The 20919-nt window shown below is 38.5% G+C and overlaps 3 protein-coding genes across 3 annotated transcripts; 2 read left to right on the top strand and 1 right to left on the bottom strand.

The window, feature by feature from the left end:
- Positions 1–51: 51 nt before the first annotated feature.
- ACET3X_003700 (uncharacterized protein) lies at positions 52–2618 on the bottom strand (the record flags this gene model as incomplete). The annotated part of the gene is made up of 2 exons (XM_069450370.1): positions 52–282; positions 555–2618. 2 exons carry the CDS (start codon positions 2616–2618, stop codon positions 52–54), a joined length of 2295 nt encoding a protein of 764 aa, XP_069307678.1.
- An 11711-nt stretch (positions 2619–14329) lies between these two features.
- On the top strand, positions 14330–15346 carry ACET3X_003699 (uncharacterized protein; the record flags this gene model as incomplete). The annotated part of the gene is made up of 2 exons (XM_069450259.1): positions 14330–14406; positions 14467–15346. 2 exons carry the CDS (start codon positions 14330–14332, stop codon positions 15344–15346), a joined length of 957 nt encoding a protein of 318 aa, XP_069307677.1.
- Positions 15347–16393: 1047 nt separating this feature from the next.
- ACET3X_003698 (uncharacterized protein) lies at positions 16394–16918 on the top strand (the record flags this gene model as incomplete). The annotated part of the gene is made up of 2 exons (XM_069450148.1): positions 16394–16685; positions 16737–16918. The coding sequence occupies 2 exons, from the start codon at positions 16394–16396 to the stop codon at positions 16916–16918; spliced, it is 474 nt and encodes a 157-aa protein (XP_069307676.1).
- Positions 16919–20919: the final 4001 nt, after the last annotated feature.

Here is a 20919-nt window from a genome sequence, read left to right as displayed (position 1 = left end):
ACAGGTGGTTAGGTGTATGTCGGAAAACGGATATCAAGTATGAAGAAAAAGCTACAGACTTTCATCCTGCGTATTCACAAGGTTTATGTCGTAGCTGGGCCTGGTGATAACATTGATGTTGAATTCAAACTTCGTATGCTTGATATCGCCTCTCATGGCTCCCTCGTACTTTTCGGACGAAATGCGAGCACCAGTGGTCTTCAGTGCCTTGACGGCAGCCCCGCAGTCGTAACCGTTGACCAAAGACGCATGGTAGTATCCCAACATTGCCGATGAAAGTTCCTGTAGTGTATTCTTAGCACATCAATCACTCCACTATAATTTCTGAGAAATCAGGCTTACGAGAGTAAAGTCGAAATCGTGGCCATCATCTAGCTTCAAGCCCTAGACGCCCAATCGGTACTTCCTCAAGCCATCCTAATCATTTTCATCTCCGGCCCCGCCTCCTCCCGCGCCTTAACATGAATCCTTGCTACTGTGACCCTCTCCGCATACGGATGTTCCATATCCCCATCTACAACCACCACATTGACAAGCCCACTCCCTCTCCCTACCTTCCTATAAGCCCTATCATCAAAAATCTCAATCTCGCCCTCCACCCTCTTCGGCCCTTCGCGCGCCTTGAACGTATCCTCGCACCGACTGATTCCGACAAACATCATTTTCTTCTCTGCGTCCGGGGAAACACCGCGACGGACGTAGACGTAGCCTGCTTGCTCCCACCACAGGCCGCAGCGCTTGCCGGCGCGGTCCAGAATGGGGCGCACGGCTTGGTTAGTCGTGGCGTGGATGTGCGAGGAGAGGGAGATGTATTCATGGGTTGGGGATATGACGAAGGCGGTGAGGGGGACGGTGGGGGCGCGGAATTGGAGGACGTTTGGGAGGGTCGGGGTGAGGCTCCATGAGGAGGCTTGTTTTTGCGAGTCGGATATATCCAGGGCTCCCAGTTCCGCTGTAATGTTGTTTGTGCTATGGGCGGCGGTCGCAGGTGCTGCAGAACTTTGCGATTCAGGTATAGGCTTCCTCTCCTGCACACGATCTCTGATGATAAGGAGCTCTTTCCCCTCTTCACCATTGAGAACCATCGCATACTCCGAGACCAACGGCGTCGGAAGCGGCTCTTTGGCAAGCGCATCGGCCAAGAATCGGTACTCCACCGACCCTTTCCAACCCACCCACGACCAGCTCGGGAACTGTCTATCGACTGATTCATCGAATGTCCGAACCGTAGATGGACCATAGACATCGAGAGTAGTCCCTCGATTTGTCACCAACGCTTGACCAAGTCGTAGTCGGCCTTCTTGCCTTGCTCGCCCGGAAAGTGCAAGGGCACCAGCACCGACATGGAGGCTGTGACCACGGCGCGGTACTCGTCCACATGGCGTCCAGAGAAGTGCCAAGTCAAGCGTTGGTACAGGAAGGCCGCAGAGGACCTGGCCTTGGAAAGTCTCGAGCGCTTTGAAAGTACCCAGGAAAGCGTTGATGATGTCCGATTCGTACGTGAGCTGCCGACGCGTATACTTCTCCACAAGCTTACTATATACTCTAAAGGTTTCTGCTGGTTTTGCTTCAGCTGGAAGGTCTACTAGCGAAGGCGCCAGGTCATAAAGAGGGTTGTCGAGCGCAGTGACAATAGGGGCTTTTCCCCTACGGCCTTCATACTCGTCGTCCTCATCGTCGTCTTCGCTGGGCATCTGCTCGTTGATACCGCATTCGGATAAGACGCGACTGCGCTGGCCACACTGAAGATATAGGTAATTCTGAGAGAAGTAGATACACCGACGCGAAAGCAGGTGTTCTTGGAACGTCCAACCACGGCTGTCCCACGGCGAAGATTCAAGGGCGAGATGGAGTTCTGGCGGCGTGGCTACCAAGTTGATCGCAACGTTGTTGTCATCGCTGGCGTCAGGGTCATAGTCCAAATCCTGTGAGCCAAGTTTGATAACCAGTGTTTCGATCTTCTGGGGCGGCCTCGTATTTGGTCTGACCCCAGGAAGCCCACCGTCTGCACTTGTGCCATCCATGGCAACGATTGTCGCAAAGGCTTTGCTGTAGACCGCATCCATGTTTGCAAGGTCACGAGCCTTCTGTATCTTGTCATCCTGCACAATGCACAGAGCATCGATCCAAAGGTAAGTCTCGCCAAGCAATCTCACCAGCTTAATAGCGTCGGACATTGTCTTCGGAAATTGAAGCCCAGTCAGACTACTAGGTTCCTTTCGAGCCTCGACATTTTCAGTTAGGGTAGGCAGCATGTCGACCTTACCCCACACATAGCTCAGTGCGAAGTATTTCTCGTTAGAGGTGCTCTCTACGAGATACAAGCGCACGACGTCAATGAGAATCAATGGCACATCGTCAGCGGGATGAGCAACGCTCGAGCTCTCGCGGAAACTCCTGTTGCACATCTCACCATGATTCCTGTCGCAGTCCTTGAGCCAGACTCCAAGTGCACCAACATTAATCTGCTGGTTGCTTTCCTTCTGAGGAAGTACCACATCAAGGCTTTGCGGCATCCCGCTCTGGTAGACAGGCATTTTACCAAATGCAGATTGGAAACGCCTGTCGTCTTCCCACCCCTGGCGTAACGCCTGGGAATAGTTGAGATTGGAGACCATTCTCAACTGTCCAACAGGACGCATGCCATACTCGACTTGCAGAACCGTTTCGCCCGTGGATAGCCGAACTGGTTTTAGATGCGTACCCTGTATCTCTCTATCGATCACCCGAAGACGCGGATGCAGATTGTTGCTTTTCTGATCGGATACAATCAAAGAGAGGATGAGTTTACAGATCGAACAATTGGTCCGTAGCTTTAGCTGATTCCAGTTCCCAAACGGCAAATATATTTTGTCATTCCATTCAAATCTTAGTCGGCTATGAGCATCTGTGCTCGAGTTTCCAGTCGTCGGCTTCAAGATTGGGATGTATCTGCACATGTAGCAGAGTTTTGGGTTCGGGTGCTGGCCTTTCGCCTTTGCTTTTGCAATGCTGTCTGCTTCAATCTCTTGATTTTTGGCGACGAACTCAGCATGTGACATCGCTTTGGACGGATCGAAGCCGAATAGATCCTCTATCATATTACTCAAGTCGAAAATGATCCGCTTGTTTGTAGGGTCGATGGCCAGCGATCGCACCCCTAATTCAGTTGTGTAATTGCTTGATTTCCACCGCGATCGTGACGACCTTTCTTGAAGCTCTTTCTCATTCTTTCCATGCGCCTCATCCGCTCTGACATGTGCTTGCACATCGGTGAGAGACTCTCTGGCTGATGAAGCTTCGGCGTATACTTTGGCAAGTTCGAGAAACCATTTGTTGATCCGAAGCAGGTCGTTGATGAAATTAGCTGACTGGCACTGCTTACAAATATTCTCATAGATTCTCTGCATCCCTCTATCTTTGGTCTGACTAGCCGATGCTTGCAATAATTGCCGCGCACTGCTAGCGAGACTGTAGATGAGTTGTGAGTCCACCAAAGGTCTATCTCCTGACTTATCGATCTCGCTGTTTCAGCTGTAGCCACACTTTTGGATGTGATCCATGGCCTTTGCAAAATCTTCGAGCCGTTGCGATAAGATGTTTGTATGACCAAGGATGTCGCCGTAAAGGATACGGCAATTAAGCTGCTTGATGCTATCCTTGCGCAGATTTGCGACATAGTGTCCAGCCGTCGATACAGATTTTTCGACTTGCGGAAGCGAACGCACAGTGTTCGCATACTCTCGCAGAAGGTGTAGATGGTTGAACAGATATGTGCCAAAAACCGAATGGGAAAGAGGAACCGTCCGTAGTAACGACTCTGAGTACCGAACCGCAAGACGGAAATCCGCCTCGTCCTTGGTCTTCTTGTACCGCTGTTTGTAGAGGTTGGATGTCTGTTTATACAGGTCTGATTTCCTCTCAAAAGATTCCGGAAGACTGGTAATAGACCTGTTCAGCTGCTCCAACGCATTATCAAGATTCTCCAACGTATCCTTCTTATTAAACTTATCCAACGCAAGTTGCGAAAGCAGCGTAAACGCTCCTGCTCTCTCCATCGATCCTGGCTGAGATATACGCTGTAATTCTTGAATCAATCGTACCGCTTCTGCTTGGTCTGCTTCGTTGTCCGTCATGGCGTACCGTCTCATGAGCCGAGAAGAAGGGTTAGAGATTGCGCCTGTATACGCGGGGAGATCTCCCACTGTGTGATCCTTGAGACTTTTGGCGCATTCGACTGACTCATTGAGATCAGCTTCCGCTGTTACACTGATCTCATTGCCATGTCCAGTGCTTCTCGAACGGGCAACCTTCGCACGTGTATCTTCAGATCGATATGACAATGCAACACCGCAATAATTCAAGATTTCCTGGTACACATGGATATCCGTCTTGTCTACAGACGCCAAAGTCGCTTCCTCAAGGGCTAATTGTCCGGTACGGACAGCTTCGTCCAGCGCTCTCTTCGAATCCGTCGCTAAATACTTGGACAGCTATGTGTACGAAAGCCGAGTGAGGTGTTCAGGACGCTTGGGGGAGGTTTGTGGAAGCCCTCGCAAGATTGCTTCATGATGCTCGATCGCAGTGCGGAGGTACTGGACGTTGCCGCGTGCTCCGCGTTCGTATTCCTGGATAAGGAGCGAGGCGAAGGTCGTGCGGAAGTCAATCTCTTGTTCAGTGGATATACGGCCCTAAGCTAGTAGTCACTCTAATTAAGACTGTCCTTCTTTGAGCGTGCTGGTAATATTTCTAGGATAGGGTGGATTGCGTTGAGAAGCCATTTCAAGGCACGCTTGGTGGCTAGTTCAAACTGTTGTTCTTTTCTGCTTTCTGTCAAGTCTAAGAAATCGTGTAAAGGTAATGCACATGAAATGCGCGATAGATGCAGGTTCACGGATGAGGTTTTCCTTGATTGGACGAATGGGTGGTAAGATATTTAGAACATATGCAAATGGCGTCAATGCTGTAGGAGTTAGTAACTAATATGCTACTTCGTATGTGCGGTGTTAAGGACGCTTACTGTGCACTCTATTAACGTATCCCTTCTCTACTTAGGTGGGGTGTTGGTGGCTTAGAATTACATGCTCCCTTCTGTTGTATGTATCTCGTTCTGCCCTACTAGATTAAAGCATCTTGCTGTGAAAGAAGGTGCTTATCTGTTTCGCGATGACCGGTGAAAAGGAATATAGAACCCCGCATTCTAGAGTTATATAAACCTTGGAGATGCAGGCTAAGAAAGATGGCTAGACTAGTGAGGTTTCGAAAATCCAGGTAATGCGATGGGCACTGTTCTAAGGTGACTATGATTTCGGCCTCATGAAGTATAGATCACGCGGCTGGTCTAGTGTAAGGTTAATTCCGTCTTGCTGTTATAAATCCTCGTCACTCACCGTAGTGAGCTAATAAAATCCTATGCCTGACCTCCGCTTTCTATAACAGGGTGTACGGAACGGGTGAAGTGAACAGGGAAAACGAGATTAGTTCTGCGCCTCACAGCTAGTGTAACATTTTTCAGCCGTAGCTGAAGGCTAGGTAATATAAGGGCAGGGTTGCTTACTCTCTTCGACTATAACGCCTAGCCTGCGCGTTTGCTCCTAACGATCTTTATACAGTAATAATTCTACTTCCTATTAGGCATTAATAACGTATGTAAGACGCTAGCGTTTAGCGTTACTTTAGATAGAACTAAACCTAATCTATCTTAGTAATTAGTAAGCTACTTAAAGTCTCCTTACTACCTCTTTTTATTTAAATAATAAACGTACTAGTAAAAGATATAATTATAATACTATTAAAAGATACTATAATAAATTATAGTAAAGGTATATTTCCTAAATACCTATTTTTACTATATATAGCTATATATAGTTTAATAATAGAAAGGTTAAAACTAAAGCCCTAAACTTTAAGTAGTTCTAGAGAGTTATAGTAATATTAAGGAGAAGAGGAGTTAAAGTAAAAGAAGAGTTTTTTAGTTAATAACTATAGTTTCTAGCTTACCTTTAAGCTTATAACTATAGTACTTTCTCTTTAGGCCTTAGGGATAGGGCCTATAGTGTTATCTTATATTATATTACTAAGAAATTTTAAAACTAAGCCTAAACTATCCTAGTATATCTAGAAGTCTCTTTTTACCTATAATACCTTTCTATCTACTCTACTTATATTATACCCTATACTACTTTAACGTCTCTAATATTATTATAACTACTACTAATACTACTTAGAAATTAAGAAGCTTTATTATATTACGTAAATTATAGTTATAGTTATAGTTATAATTATAGTTAAAATTATAATTCCTTTTAAGTAGCTACGAAGCTTATATATATCTTATTATACTATATCCTAAGCTATCTATATTATTAAATTAAATATCTACTACCAATACATAACTTAGCTCATTAATAATATCTATAATATATAGTAGATAGTCCTTAAAGTACATATTAAGGACCTCCTCTAAGTACCTATACTACTTATTAGTTATTATAGTACTAGTAACCTATATATTATATATATACTAGACTTATATATCCTAAAGAAGAGTAAATAACTTATTAGCTTTATTTATACCTTTACTAGCTAGTATAATAGTAGTACTTATAAGGAGGACCTTAGTAATAAATACTAGGTCCTTAAGTATATAGTTAAATTCTTTTTTAGTAAACTTATATAATAGGCTAAGGGATTAAATATAAGTTTAGAACTTATACTTAAGGTTACTTTTAAGAGGGTTAATCTTAATAATAACTTTATACTTACTATACTACTTAATAGTAGCTACTATAGTTACTAGGAGGGTTACTAAGCCCTCTAAAACTAAGCGCTTTATACTTATAATAATATTATATATAATAACCTTTATATTAGAGATACTAGAGTTACTAGAGTTACTAGATATACTAGATATATTAAAGTATAGTAGTTAAGAGAAGAAAATTTAAGTAGTTACTTAAATATTTCTTTATTCTTAAGTACTATAGTTATAAGCCTAGATATAAGCTTTAGACTATAGTTTAAAAACTCCTCTTCCCCCCTAAACTCCTCTTCCCCCCTAAACTCCTCTTCTCCCTAATATTATAATAACTTTCTAGAACTACCTAAAGTTTAGGGCTTTAGCTTAACCTATCTATTATTAAATATATATAACTATATATAGTAAAACTAAGTATTTAGGAAATATACCTTTACTATAATGTATTATAGTATCCTTTAATAGTATTATACTTATATCTTTCACTAATACGTTTATTATTTAAATAAAAGCTAAAGTTAAAAAAAACTAACTAAAGGTAACTAAAAAAAGATACCTATTAAACCTTAGTAAAAATCTAATAAGGATTACTAGTTTTAGCTAATAATATAATTATAATATATTATAAAAGGGAGAGAGAATATAGTATATTTACTATAACTAAGAGGAGGTTATATAAAAACCTAGCTACTTCTAACCTTTATACTAATACTAACTTAGCCTTAGCCTTTATAGACTTTTTTTTTATTATTATTATAGTATATTTAGAGACTTTTTTTAAGATAAAGTATTAACTAAGTAACTATAGGCTTATATTTAGTACTACTAGTATATATATAGTATATTATAAACGCTAGATACTAAAGATATATAATAGTATTATATACCTACTAGAGATAAGATATAACCTTCTAATATATATACTATCCTCTACTATCCTTTACTATTTCTACTCTTTATAACTTTTATAGCTACCTTTTATAACTACTACTACTACCTCTACTACTACTACTTCTACTACTACTACCTTTACTACTACTACCTCTACCCCTTCTTAAGAATAATTAACTAGTTATTTATAGTATAGCTATTACTATCTAATAATTAGCTTAAGTTAGAGGAATATTAGTACTAATATTATCTACGCCTTATTCTCTTATCCTTATAGTATTAATTTAAATTCCCTCTCTTTAAGCCTAAGATATTAATTCTTAATTACTTTCTTAATATTATTTATTTACTATTATAGCTAGGTCTTAGTCTTTTAGCTTAACCTCTTTCCTAATACTAAGATAGTAAGATAGTTAACTATAAAGACTTACTACTACTAGTATTATTAATCTAGGCCTTATAGATAACCTCCTCTATATCTTTTAAGATTTATATTTTACTCTTCTTTACTATCTCCTCTACTTAAATATTACTAATATAAGAAGTATTAATAATATTAATATTATTTACTATCTTAGTTTATAAGAGGGAGTAGAACTTAGGTAATTACTTATTTAACTTATTAAGGACTATTCTAAATAGCTCCTAAGTATATATAAGGTAAGTATATTATATACTTATAGATATATTTATTAGTACCTATCTAGCTAGGGTTTTTAGGCTAGGCTAAAAGACCTCCTAGATAAGGATAAAGACGAAATATTTATATTTATATAGAGTATAATTTAATTATATATATTATAATTTAATTATATATAGTATAACTTAATTATATATAGTAAGATACTTAAAGTATATTAGTATTAGTATAAAGGTTAAAAGTAGCTAGGTTTTTATATAACCTCTTCTTAGTAATAGTAAATATACTATATTATCTCTCCTCTTTATAATATATAATAATTATATTACTAACTAATAGCTAATAATCCCTATTAGACCTCTACTAAGAGTTCTAATAGGTATCTTTTTTTATTAGTTTTAATAATTTTTTAAACTTTAGTTTTTATATATAAATATTAAAGCTTAACTTCTATAAAATATTACTTATCTTAGTATTTAACTTATATTATTACCTTATCTTTTTAATTAACTTTTATAAATAATAAGTAAAGGGATAGCTACTATTTATTTTTTAAAGTTTTATTATAATAATACCCCCTTACTTATAGAAAATAAAAAAATTATATATAATTAAATAAAGTAAGCCTATTAATAAGTAAAAGTAAGTAAAAAGCTTATAAATAGGTTAGCTATAAAACTTATAAGAGGTAAAGCCTAAGGATATAATTAAAATAAAGGGTCTAAGCTAGAATAGTACCTAATAATAGAGTTAGTATAAATTAAGTAGTAGATATACTAGTACCTAAATAAAATTATTAAGTAGCTTTATACTACTAAGGTAAAGTAAATAATATTACTTATAAAGAAACTTATTAGGTTCTATATAATAAAAATAATAAAGGAAGGTAATATTAAAAAATTATAGTATAATACTTATAAAGAAACTAAGTAGTATAATAAATAAAAAAAGATATTTTTATAACTAAGAGTTATTATACTACTACTTAAGTATAATATTAAAGTCTTAATACTTATAAAAGTAAAAACTAGAGGTTAACTAAATATTTCTCTAAACTAAAGAGTAGTAAAGAGTTAAATTTAGCTTAAAAGAAGAAGAGAATTATAATAAGTAGAGGCTTAAGTAAGAGCCTTAGCTAGTTAACCTTAGAGTTAAAATAGCTTTAGAATTAAGATAGTTATCTAAGTTTATTTAGACTTATACTAAAGCTTACTTAGAACTTAACTAAAACTTAACTAAAACTTACTTAGAGTATAAAGGCTATATATATAAATACTTACTATACTTTATAAAGCCTTTAATAGTTAATTTATTTTAACTTAAATAATAATTAAGTATCTTTTTAATTAGCTTATTATATATTATACTTCTCCCTAAATAACTAAGTAATTTACTTTCTCTAATACTAGCTTTTATATACTTAGCTTTTATTGCTTTAAAGTACTATATTCTACTATTTAATAGTCTAATTAATATAAGTTTCTATAAAAGCTATCTACTTAGGCTAATCTTCTAGTATAAGAGGTAGTTTTAATATAGTAATATATCTTCTATAGCTAAGTAAGTAGAAGGAGTACTAAATAATATATTATCTAATATACTAATCTTAGAAATAGTAAGTAAGCTTAAAGTAGCTTATTTACTATATTTTTTAAGATAACTTAATTAACTTAATAAGCTTCTATACTTACTTTTAGCTAAGTAACTTAGGCTTAATAAACTTTTTTTTTTAAAATAAGAAGTTACTTTAGTATATACTAAATAACCTTAATAGTAAATCTTAAGTAGTTAGTAATTTACTTCTAAGTCTTATTAGTTAAGTATAGTATATAAACTATAAACCTTTAGTCTTTAGTAAATTACTTTCTATACTTAAAGGTCTAGGGTTTATCTATATTAGCTTTAGGTAGAGAGAAAGTCCTTAAGTAAAGAGGTAGTAAGCCCCCTTAAGCCTTAAGGATAGGGCCTATAGTATTATCTTATATTATATTATTAAGAAATTTTAAAACTAAGCCTAAACTATTATAGTATATTTAGAAGTCTCTTTTACTTATAATACTACTTTATCTATCCCTTATATTACGCCTAGCTATACTACTTTAATATCCTTACTATTATAAATACTACTAATACTACTTAGAGATTAAGCTTTATTATATTATAGTAATTATTTTTTAAGAGTATAAGTACTACTACTAGTATAATTAAGGTTATAGTTATAATTATAATTATAATTCCTTTTAAGTAGCTATAAAGCTTATATATTACTATTACCTAAACTCTTTTATAGCTACTATATACCTAATAGGTCTTATTATACTATAACCTAAGCCTCCTATATTATTATTATTATTATTAAATTAATAATCTACTACTTTATTAATACCTACCTTATATATATAATTATTAGCTATACCTACTTAGTATAATTATAAGATAAGGATAAGCTAGCTAAGGACCTACTATAGCTATCTATTATAGTTTTTACTTATAACTATTTTAATATATACCTTTTACTTTATTATAAGTATACCCCTAACTACTATTATATTACTTAGCTTCTTAATATAAATATTCTACTCTATAGTAATAGATAACTTTATTTCTATATTTATCTTAGTATTAGCTAGTAAAGTAATACTACCTAAGTAAATAAAAGTAATAGTAAATAAGCTATTTATATAGAAGAGAATTTTATATTAGTCCTTACTAGTATTATCTAATAAGTTAAGAGAGGAGAGGTAGGCGTCTAGGAAGAGGCTTAAGATACTATAAGGCTTAAGATTATTATAGTTTAAGCTAATTTAATCTTTAGTATACTAGTACTTTATATTTATATTAATATTAAGTATAGTCTATAACTCTAGGAATAGCTACTTAACGCCTATAATATTATTATATATTATAAGGTATATAGTATTAAAGAAAGTATTTCTCTTTAGTAGTAAGCTTTAGGATAGAGTATTAAAGTAAAAGTTAAGAAATAGAAATTTAAAGAGCTAGTAGTTACTTAAATATTTCTATAGCCTTAAGTACTATAGTTATTTAAATAATAAATATACTAGTAAAAGATATAAGTATAATACTATTAAAAGATACTATAATAAATTATAGTAAAAGTATATTTCCTAAATACTTAGTTTTACTATATATAGCTATATATATTTAATAAGTACTATAGTTAAAGCTGAAGCCCTAAACTTTAAGTAGTTCTAGAAAATTATAGTAATATTAAGGAGAAGAGGAGTTTAGGAAGGAAGAGGAGTTTTTAAACTATAGTTTATAGCTTATATTTAAGCTTATAACTATAGTACTTAAGAATAAAAAGGTATTTAAGTAACTACTAAAATTTTCTTCTCTTAACTCCTATACTTTAATATATCTAGAATATCTAGTAACTCTAGTAACTCTAGTATCTCTAATATAAAGGTTATTATATATAATATTATTATAAGTATAAAGCGCCTAGTTTTAGAGGGCCTAGTAACCCTCCTAGTAACCCTTCTAGTAACTATAGTAGCTACTATTAAGTAGTATAGTAAGTATTAAGTTATTATTAAGATTAACCCCTCTAAAAGTAACTTTAAGTATAAGTTCTAGACTTATATTTAATCCTTTATCTTATTATATAGGTTTACTAAAAAAGAATTTAACTATATATATAAGTACCTAGTGTTTATTACTAAGGTCCTCTATATAAGTACTACTATTATACTAGCTAGTAAAGGTATAAATAAAGCTAATAATTTATTTACTCTTCTTTAGGATATATAAGTCTAGTAGATATATAATATATAGATTACTAGTACTATAATAACTAATAAGTAGTATAGGTACTAAGAGGAGGTCTATAATAGGGACTTTAAGGACTAGCTAATATATATTATAGATATTATTAAGGAGCTAAGATAGGTATAAGTAGTAGATAATTAATTTAATAATATAGAAGGCTTAAGATATAATATAATAGGATTTAGGTATATAATAGTAATAAGTATAGTATAATAGCTTTAATAGTACTATATAAAGGTACTACTACTAATATATAAACTTTATAGCTACTTAAAGGGAATTATATTTATAGTTATAACTATAACTAGAACTATAATTACTATAATATAATAAAGCTTAGTTCTTAAGTAGTATTAGTAGTAGTTATAATAATAGTAAAAATATTAAAGTAATATAAGGTATAATATAAGTAGAGTAGATAGAAAGGTATTATAAGTATAAAGAGATTTATAGATATGCTAGGATAGTTTAAGCTTAGTTTTAAAGTTTTTTAGTAATATAATATAAGATAATACTATAAGCTTTATCCTTAAGGCCTAAAGAGGTTAACCTTAGTTTTTATATATAGATATTAGAGCTATACTATTATAAAATACTATTTAGTCTAGTCTTTAAATAATATTATTACTTTATCTTTTTTATTAACTTTTATAACTAATAAGTAGAGAGATAGCTACTTTTTACTTTTTTAAAGTTTTATTTTAATAATACCCCCCTACTTATAGAAAATAAAAAATTAAAAGATTATAGATAAAAGCTATACTATAATATTAAATAGAAAGGATACTACTAAATATCTAATAAACTAGTAGAGCTATTAAAGGAGATAGAAGTATTAGACTAGTAAGTAACTTATATAAGAAATATTTAAGATAGTAAAGACTACTTATTAGAATACTTCTAGTAGATTCTACTTTTAAGTAAAGGGGAGGAAAAGGGTATTTTAATAAGCTAAAGCTTATTTAGTTTATTCCTTAATAGTATCCTAGATATATATATAAGGTATACTATTTATAAAATCTAAATACTTTTAGAGAACTTAAATTCTATATAAATAAGACTAGTAGAAAGTTATCCTAAGCTAATACTTACTAAAAGACCTTTAGCCCCTTAGCTACTTATACTTCTTTTTTTAATAAAATAATAGTATACTTATATAATAGCTCCCTAAGCGTAGCCTCTTATAGTATTTAGTAATTAAGTAAGAACGTATAACGTAAATAGTTTATAGTATAGTTCTAGTTTAACATTACTATCCTACCCTCCTATTAATAGTAATAACTTTATAAATATATTATTATATCTAAGGTTAGGCTACTTATAGTATATGCCTTAGTTATTAAATAAAATTATCTTTTACGTCTTCTTCGCTAGGTTAGGATATTCTATTAAAGTTTTAAAGAAGAGCTTAAGAGTTTCTAAAGGGTCTAGCGCTAGCTCTATTAATTATATATAAATGTAAAGCGCTAGTCGCGCGACAACTACTAATATACGGGACGCTTAGCATAAGTTAAGTAAGGCTTTAACATTAGACGCATCGCCTAATATAAAGTATATAATAATAGAGAATAATATCTTATTAAAGACGTTAGTGAGTTTAGCTATCGTCTGATGCGAAGTCGCGATAGGAGGTAAGCTCGTGGCAAAAGGTGCGTTAGCCTAGTGACGGCGATAATGCCCGTCCAAGCTCGCTTCCAGCTCCCTAGGCAGGGCTGGCTAGCCCCTAGCCACTTAGGGTGTCTGCACCCCTGGTCTCATCATACCTTATCGCGCCTTACGACATTCACTAGAACAAAACACGCATGATCCTAGTAGAATCAAGCATATCGTTTCGGGTAAGCAGATAACTTGAAACCTCTCATTGCTACATCGTCTAATCATGTTATTAAGATTGATTAATAAGTGCGTCGGCCCATCATCTGTCCGATTATAGTGGCTCGGGAAACGATCTTCGTTTTCTAATCAGTAATCGCAGTCTACAGCACCGCCACTGTGTACGGTAACGATGCTCCGATTATATTACATCCCTAGACACCGCGACCTTCCTTATGCGTCTCTGCATAAGCAATGGGCACTTTGAAATTAACTATGGAGCTACAAGTGGAAGTTTAAGATCGGCTGGGACCTTGATTACAAAATAGTTCCGGAGGTCCTCTTGTCATATATAAACCAAAGTGCAGAAGTCTAGACACTGGCCACATCTTTCACAGTCGCCAGCTTTTATCAGAACTCCATTCAGCCAACAAACTCCGGCATTCTCAAGAAAAACAATGAAGTGGTTTCCTTCTCTCACCGCCCTGATCGGCGCATCAAGCGTAGCTGCGTTTTCTTCCGGATCGGCTGCCAGGTAAGTTTGCTTCGAGGATATCGAGAGGATGTTCGAATAGAAGATAATAAGACCATATAGTGGATGCCGAGAAGTTGCTCTAATTGACCCTCCGGCCAAGTTGGCTCAAGTCGTCCCGACGAAGTACGTTGATGTCAATGGCGACCAAATCGCGTATCGGGTTTTTGGTGCGAAAAAAGGAAACCCCGTTATCTTTCTCGCCAACTTCCGTGCGACTATGGACATCGCGGATCCCTTACTTTTCAACTACATTGCTCAGTTCAGACCCGTTATCTTGTTCGACAACGCCGGTGTCGGTCACAGCACGGGCGAAATCGGCGACTCTATCGCGACCCAGGGCGACACAGCAGTTGCCTTCCTCAAGGCTATCAAAGTGAAGAAGGTCAACTTGCTCGGTTTTTCTATGGGAGGCGGTGTTGCGCAGCACATTGCCATCAACTACCCTGACCTTGTGGAAAAGGCTGTCATTGCCGGATCGATCGTTGGCAACGGACCTGGTATCGAACTAGCCACGGACGCGACTTTTGCTATTGCTCGTCAGCCTGTAGTTCCCCAAGAGCAAGGCCTGGGCTTGTTCTTTTACCCTTCCAACACTAGCACGGCTGCAGCTATCGACTACGCTAATCGCATCACCGAGCGGAACGTACCAGGTGAAAATAAGACGAACCAAGTACAAGAGCCCGGTACCTCTAGACACCTCAAAGCTATCCTCGACTTCACCCGTAACTCCACATACCTGGAGCAAGCGAAAAATATTAAGGTGCCGCTCTTTATTACCTCCGGAACAATCGATGTCTTAGCACCTACCTCTGGCGATTTTGTCCTCCAGCAGAAAGTTCCTGGCTCCTATTTACAAGTCTTCCCAGATTCCGGGCATGGTCACCTCTTCCAATTTGCAAAGGCATTTTCCGAACTAGTGCAGGAATTTCTAGGTGCCTGAAAGGTTTCGAATGTATGGTACTAGACGGACAGTGATTTTATAGAACTTGTATGGGTGGAACTATCTGCATCCTAATGGACGAGTGATTTTTACATAAACTCTTTTACAAAAGCGTGGTAGTTGTCCAGCGGTGCATCCTTCTCAATGAGTTTCCACAATTGCTCGATCTGCTCTATTGTCTCAGACTTTAAAGGGCCAGCATCAAGTGCAGACAGCGTCTTCTCCAGCTGCGCTGGCCTGCTTGCTCCTAGGATGACTGCATCACCAAGCCCCGCATTAAGCTTGGAATGGAAGACCGCCCAGCGGTAGGCGAGATTCACGCTCGAGTCGCCTGCTGTATCCGCAATCCGATTCCATTGCCTCTATCCATATGAACACGCGCAATCATGGCCCCCGGGGGCATGGTTGCGCGACAGCTCCGGCCGCTGATTGGCTAGCGGGAAATGAGAGGGGGCATAGTTAGCCTGCGAAGCAGACCGAAGTGAGACCTGCTAGCTGCTGATTCGCCGCCGCCGCCGCCGCCGCCGCTGCTGCTGCTCCGCCTGGCCTGCAACGGCGCGCAGAGGGCCTGTGCTGCAACGACGCGTTGCAAGGGCGCGCAACAACAGCAGAGGAGCAGCCTTCTCCTCCTCCTCCTCCTCCTCCTCCTCTAGCTATCGCTACTGCACTCAAGCTACAATGCTTACCTACTTGCCTCTGTATCGCGTGCTTATTTGCGACGAGCATCAACATGCTGTCTACAGCCTACATGAGCATCTCAAACGGCACCACAAGCTACCTATTGCACAGAGGAGAGAGCTGGTTGCCTTGTACGGCAGCCATGCTCTCCTGCCGCCAGATCAAGTCTCTCTACCAGAGCTGCCTACTACGCCCTTCACCGAGCTAGGCCCCCCACAAGACGCCTGGCTCTGCTGCTCTGTCGCTCCTACCGCTAGCACCCGTAGTAGCAGCTGCAGCAGCAGCAGCAGCAGCAGCAGCACTTGGAGCCCTACTAGCAGCAGTAATGCTAGCCTAGCCTGCAAATTCATCAGTACAAGCCGTACGCGCATGCGCAAACACGTTAATCAGCAGCACAGCGTGCAACTCTCCCGCTGGTCTAGTCCCTCTGCTGCCTCGTACGCTGAGCATGCTGCCCAGCTATGGAGGCCTGTGAAGGTACAGACCTTCTTCCGCGAGCGACGCTACGTACGCTACTTTATCGTACAGGAGCAAAAGCAAAGGCAAGAGCAAGAGCAGGAGCCGGCGCAGGAGCAGGAGCAGGAGCAGGCCCAGGGCAAGCCCCAGACAGCAGAGCAGAAGGAGGCTGATAGCTACAAGCAGCGCCTGGCTACTCTATCGCGTGAGTGGGAAACTGTAGCGCGCAAATAGAGTGACGCAATAGAGCGCGTAGCTGAGGAGGCCTCTGCCAAGGACCGTACAGGCTGGTTCAAGCGGACGCAGTGGGACGAGCACCTGCAGACGTACCCAGACTGGCGCCTACTCTCCTACGCCATACGGCTGCCTGCTGCTAATGAGCCAGCGCTGCAGCATGTTGTACAGCTAGTAGAGCAGCTAGTGGAAGAGGCAGTCTAAGGGCTCAGCACGCTCTCTCTCGAGACGCTGCGCTGGCTACGCAGTCCACAGGCTAAAGAAATCCATAGAAGCCCCTTCAGCCGCATGCAGGGACAAGGTAGCCAGCTTCGTGCTGCAAGGCTATAGGCACGCCTGCTCTGCTACTGTCTTCGCGTAATAGCGGTAGAGGAGGCAGTAGAGAAGGAGAAGAACGACGACGACGACAACGGCGAGGATCGAGAGTTAAGTCAGTCAGCTGCAGGGCTCCGCGATATCGCTCGCCTCTTCCCGTGGCATGGCCGGCAGAGACAAGCAGCAGAGAGGCTCTAGCAGCTCGTCTCGTCTAATACGACAAGCGGCAGCAGCAGTAGTAGCAGCAGCAGCGCCTCTGCGGCTGCAAAAGAGCGCAAGTACATCCTGCGCCTTTCTAAGGCGCTCATCTGCTAGCAGGTCTACTACTAGGCGTTTAACAGCAGCCTTGTCCACTTTCTCGCTGCTCTTAGTATCCACCTAGAGACGTGTCGGCTTCGTACAGCAGCGCAGTTCTCCTCTATGCTTGGCTCTCTCGTCTACTGCGTACGCCTGCTCTCCGTTGAGCTCTGGCTGCCCTCCTGCAGGCGAGCTGAGCAGGGAGCTACAGAGACGCTAGCCTTCCTGCAGCAGCGTACGCGCTACTTAGTTAACGGCTCGTACAGCCCTATGAGCGTGATGCTGAGCCTGCTTGCCTACGCTAAGTTCATCTCCCTGCGTACACTAGGCAGTATAGCAGGCAGTATGTAGTGGTCGCTTGATCGCCAGACCTTCTTCCTCCGTGGCCGCCCGGTACAGCTACGGCGATTCTAATCTATAGCACAGAGGATTGTTGCCGAGGCAGAGCGTGTGTTTTAGGAGGAGCTGCTCTAGATCGCTAGGAAAGAGGACTAACTCTCTGTAGAGCTAGCGACTATCTAGGACGACGTTACTGTAGCACGGCGAGGCGTCTCCTTCCTACTACCCTCCTGCATACAGGCTAGTAAGAAGTGGATGCTTAAGAGACTAGCTAGCGTGCCTGCAGCGCAAAAGCTGTACCAACAGCCCTAGCAGCGTACTCTAACCGGGCGCTGTACTGTGGAGAGCACGAGCAGCACGGCAGTACGTCCGACGTATAGATCGCTTCCTTAAGCTCCTCTGTCTCGCTGTGCACATTGTAGGCGGCCAGCCAGCTCGTGGGCTAGAGCTGCTGAGTGTACGCTGGCGAATAGAGTGCTGCAGGACCGGAATCTCTACGTGATAGATGGCCAGGTATTTGTAGTCACTTGCTACCACAAGACGCAGGCGCAGTAGGACCGACCTAAGGTAGTAGCGCGCTTTCTGCTAGAGGCAGTAGGGCAGCTAATTGCAGCGTACCTGCTCTACGTGCAGCCCGTACGAGCTCTACTATACAGCAGTAGCCTACACAAGCTAATGTCCGCTGCAGCCGCTAACTACCTGTAGGCTGACCAGCATAGGCTATAGGATACTAACCGCCTCACGCGTACGATGACGCAAGAGACGGCAGAACGACTAGGCACACGCCTTACTACGTAGGAATACCGCTATACAGCTGCTGGCATTAGGCGTAAAGTAGTGGGCGAGCGCTTTGCAGCAGGCTACAATAAGCAGCTGCAGAGCCACTATACTAAGGATAGCAGAGGCAGCTTAGACGAGGATAGAGAGGATCCACTTAAGCTGCAGAACGGCAGGTCGACAGCAATAGGCATAGTAGCGTACGCGGTACAGGCAGACCTTGTTTAAGGGCTAAGCATGCGCTCTATTAACGTGTTTCGTACGCTTAGCTACGCCTAGCATGCCTTTCTTAGCCTTAGTTTAGCAGGATTAGCAGTAGGCAGAGAGACAGGCAGAGAGACAGGCAAGAGCTAGGGTAAACGGCTACTTAACGAGGACAAAGTTTGTAGCAGAGAGAGCGGGCAAGATAGCAGGGAAGAAGAGAGCGAGCAGGAGCGCGAGCAGAAGAGAGCTAAGCTATTAGCGCCTGTATCGCAGAGTAGGCCTGCTACTGCTGCCACGCTGCTACGCCAGGAGGCATGCAGTAGAGAGGCTAGCCTTAAGATCGCTGTCCGAAAGGTGCTCGGCCTCTCCCCTAGCAGCCTACTTAGGTACAGGTCTCCTAAGCAGAAGCGGGCTCTAGACGCTGTAGTACAGGGTATTAGCCCACTAATTGTTGTACTGCCTACAGGCGGAGGCAAAACGCTGTTCCCTCTTGCAGCAGCTGTCCTTAATAATATGCAGCAGAGCAACAGGCCTAGCGTAACCGTGCTTGTCTTGCCTTTCCGTGCCTTAATTAAGGATCTGCTTGTACGGCTAGGCAAGGCTAGCATTAAGGCGATAGAGTAGCAGCCTAGCGTACAGGGGGAGCTCTAGCAGCGCTCTACGCTCGCTAGTGTAATGCTCGTAAGTGCTAACTATATTAGGAGCAGCGATGGCTAATTTCTCTTCTACGCAGCGCTGCTTGCTTAGCAGCAGATTCTCTGCTAAGTAGTAGTAGATAAGTGCTACACTATGTTACGAACTGCACCTAGGAGGAGCTAGGGGTAGGCGTAAGTACTTTAAAGGATTAAGCAGCATAGCTAAAGGATTATAGTATAGTACTACACTATAGTTACGTAACTACTATTAGTAAGTAGTTAGACGCTAACCTATAAGTAGATACTCTTCTATAAGTATTACCTACTAGCTAATAGTAAAGTGTATATAGTACTACTTACTTATAAGTACTTATACGCTTATATATAAGTATAATAGTTATTAAGTATATAGTCTAGATACTAAACTCTTATAGCTTAGTATATTTAACTTTATATAAGACTTTAGTATTTAATCTAAGGATTATACTTTATTCTTATATAACCTCTTATAATATTATATTAATCTTCTAATTATACTATTATACTAACCTTATCTATTATACTTACTTATTCCTAAGAACTAACCTTTAGGTTATCTAAGGATAACCTTTATACTTTAAATACCCTTAAGATAAGTAATACTATAATAGATACCCCTACTAAATCCTATACTAATAGAGGAGCTATAAACTATACTAATAAACTAGATCTTTATTATAGAGACTATAATAAGCTTAAAACCTAGATCCTTTAGGTAAACTATTATTTTTATATTAAAGGAGATAAGATAGGCGATAAAGATAAGGTTATCTAGGTCTCTACCTTCTTTAGAAGAGATACTAAGAAATAGGCTAACCCTATCCTCTAATACTATATAAATAATAATATTAATAATTAAGAGAATACTAATCTTATTAATAACTAAGATAACTTTAAGAAGAAGATATAAGAAGTATTCTTACCTTTTAAGGAATTAGTAGTTGTAGAGTAATAAATTTAGAAACTATAATAAACTAAATCTACTACTAACTATATAACTAAATTCTAGTAGGATTAGATAGTTATTAAATAGGATAATAACGCTTTAATATAGATATACTAATAAGGTCTTAAACTAACTATATATATAAAACTTATAAAAAGTAGATCTAACCTTAATATACTTAATAAACTTATATTAGTACTTATCTTAGCTCCTTAATAATATTTATAATATATAGTAGCTAGTCCTTAAAGTCTTTATTATAGACCTCCTCTAAGTACTTATACTACTTATTAGTTATTATAGTACTAGTAACTTATATATTATATATATACTAAACTTATATATCCTAAAGAAGAGTATATAACTTATTAGCTTTATTTATACTTTTACTAGCTAGTATAATAGTAGTACTTATAAGGAGGACCTTAGTAATAAATACTAAGTCCTTAAGTATATAATTAAATTCTTTTTTAGTAAACCTATATAATAGGCTAAAGGATTAAATAAAAGTTTAGAACTTATACTTAAGGTTACTTTTAAGAGGGTTAATCTTAATAATAACTTTATACTTACTATACTACTTAATAGTAGCTACTATAGTTACTAAGAGGGTTACTAAGCCCTCTAAAACTAAGCGCTTTATACTTATAATA

Source organism: Alternaria dauci, chromosome 3 (assembly GCF_042100115.1).
Source record: "Alternaria dauci strain A2016 chromosome 3, whole genome shotgun sequence".
NCBI lineage: Eukaryota > Fungi > Ascomycota > Dothideomycetes > Pleosporales > Pleosporaceae > Alternaria > Alternaria dauci.
This window is presented reverse-complemented; position numbering and strand designations above follow the sequence as displayed.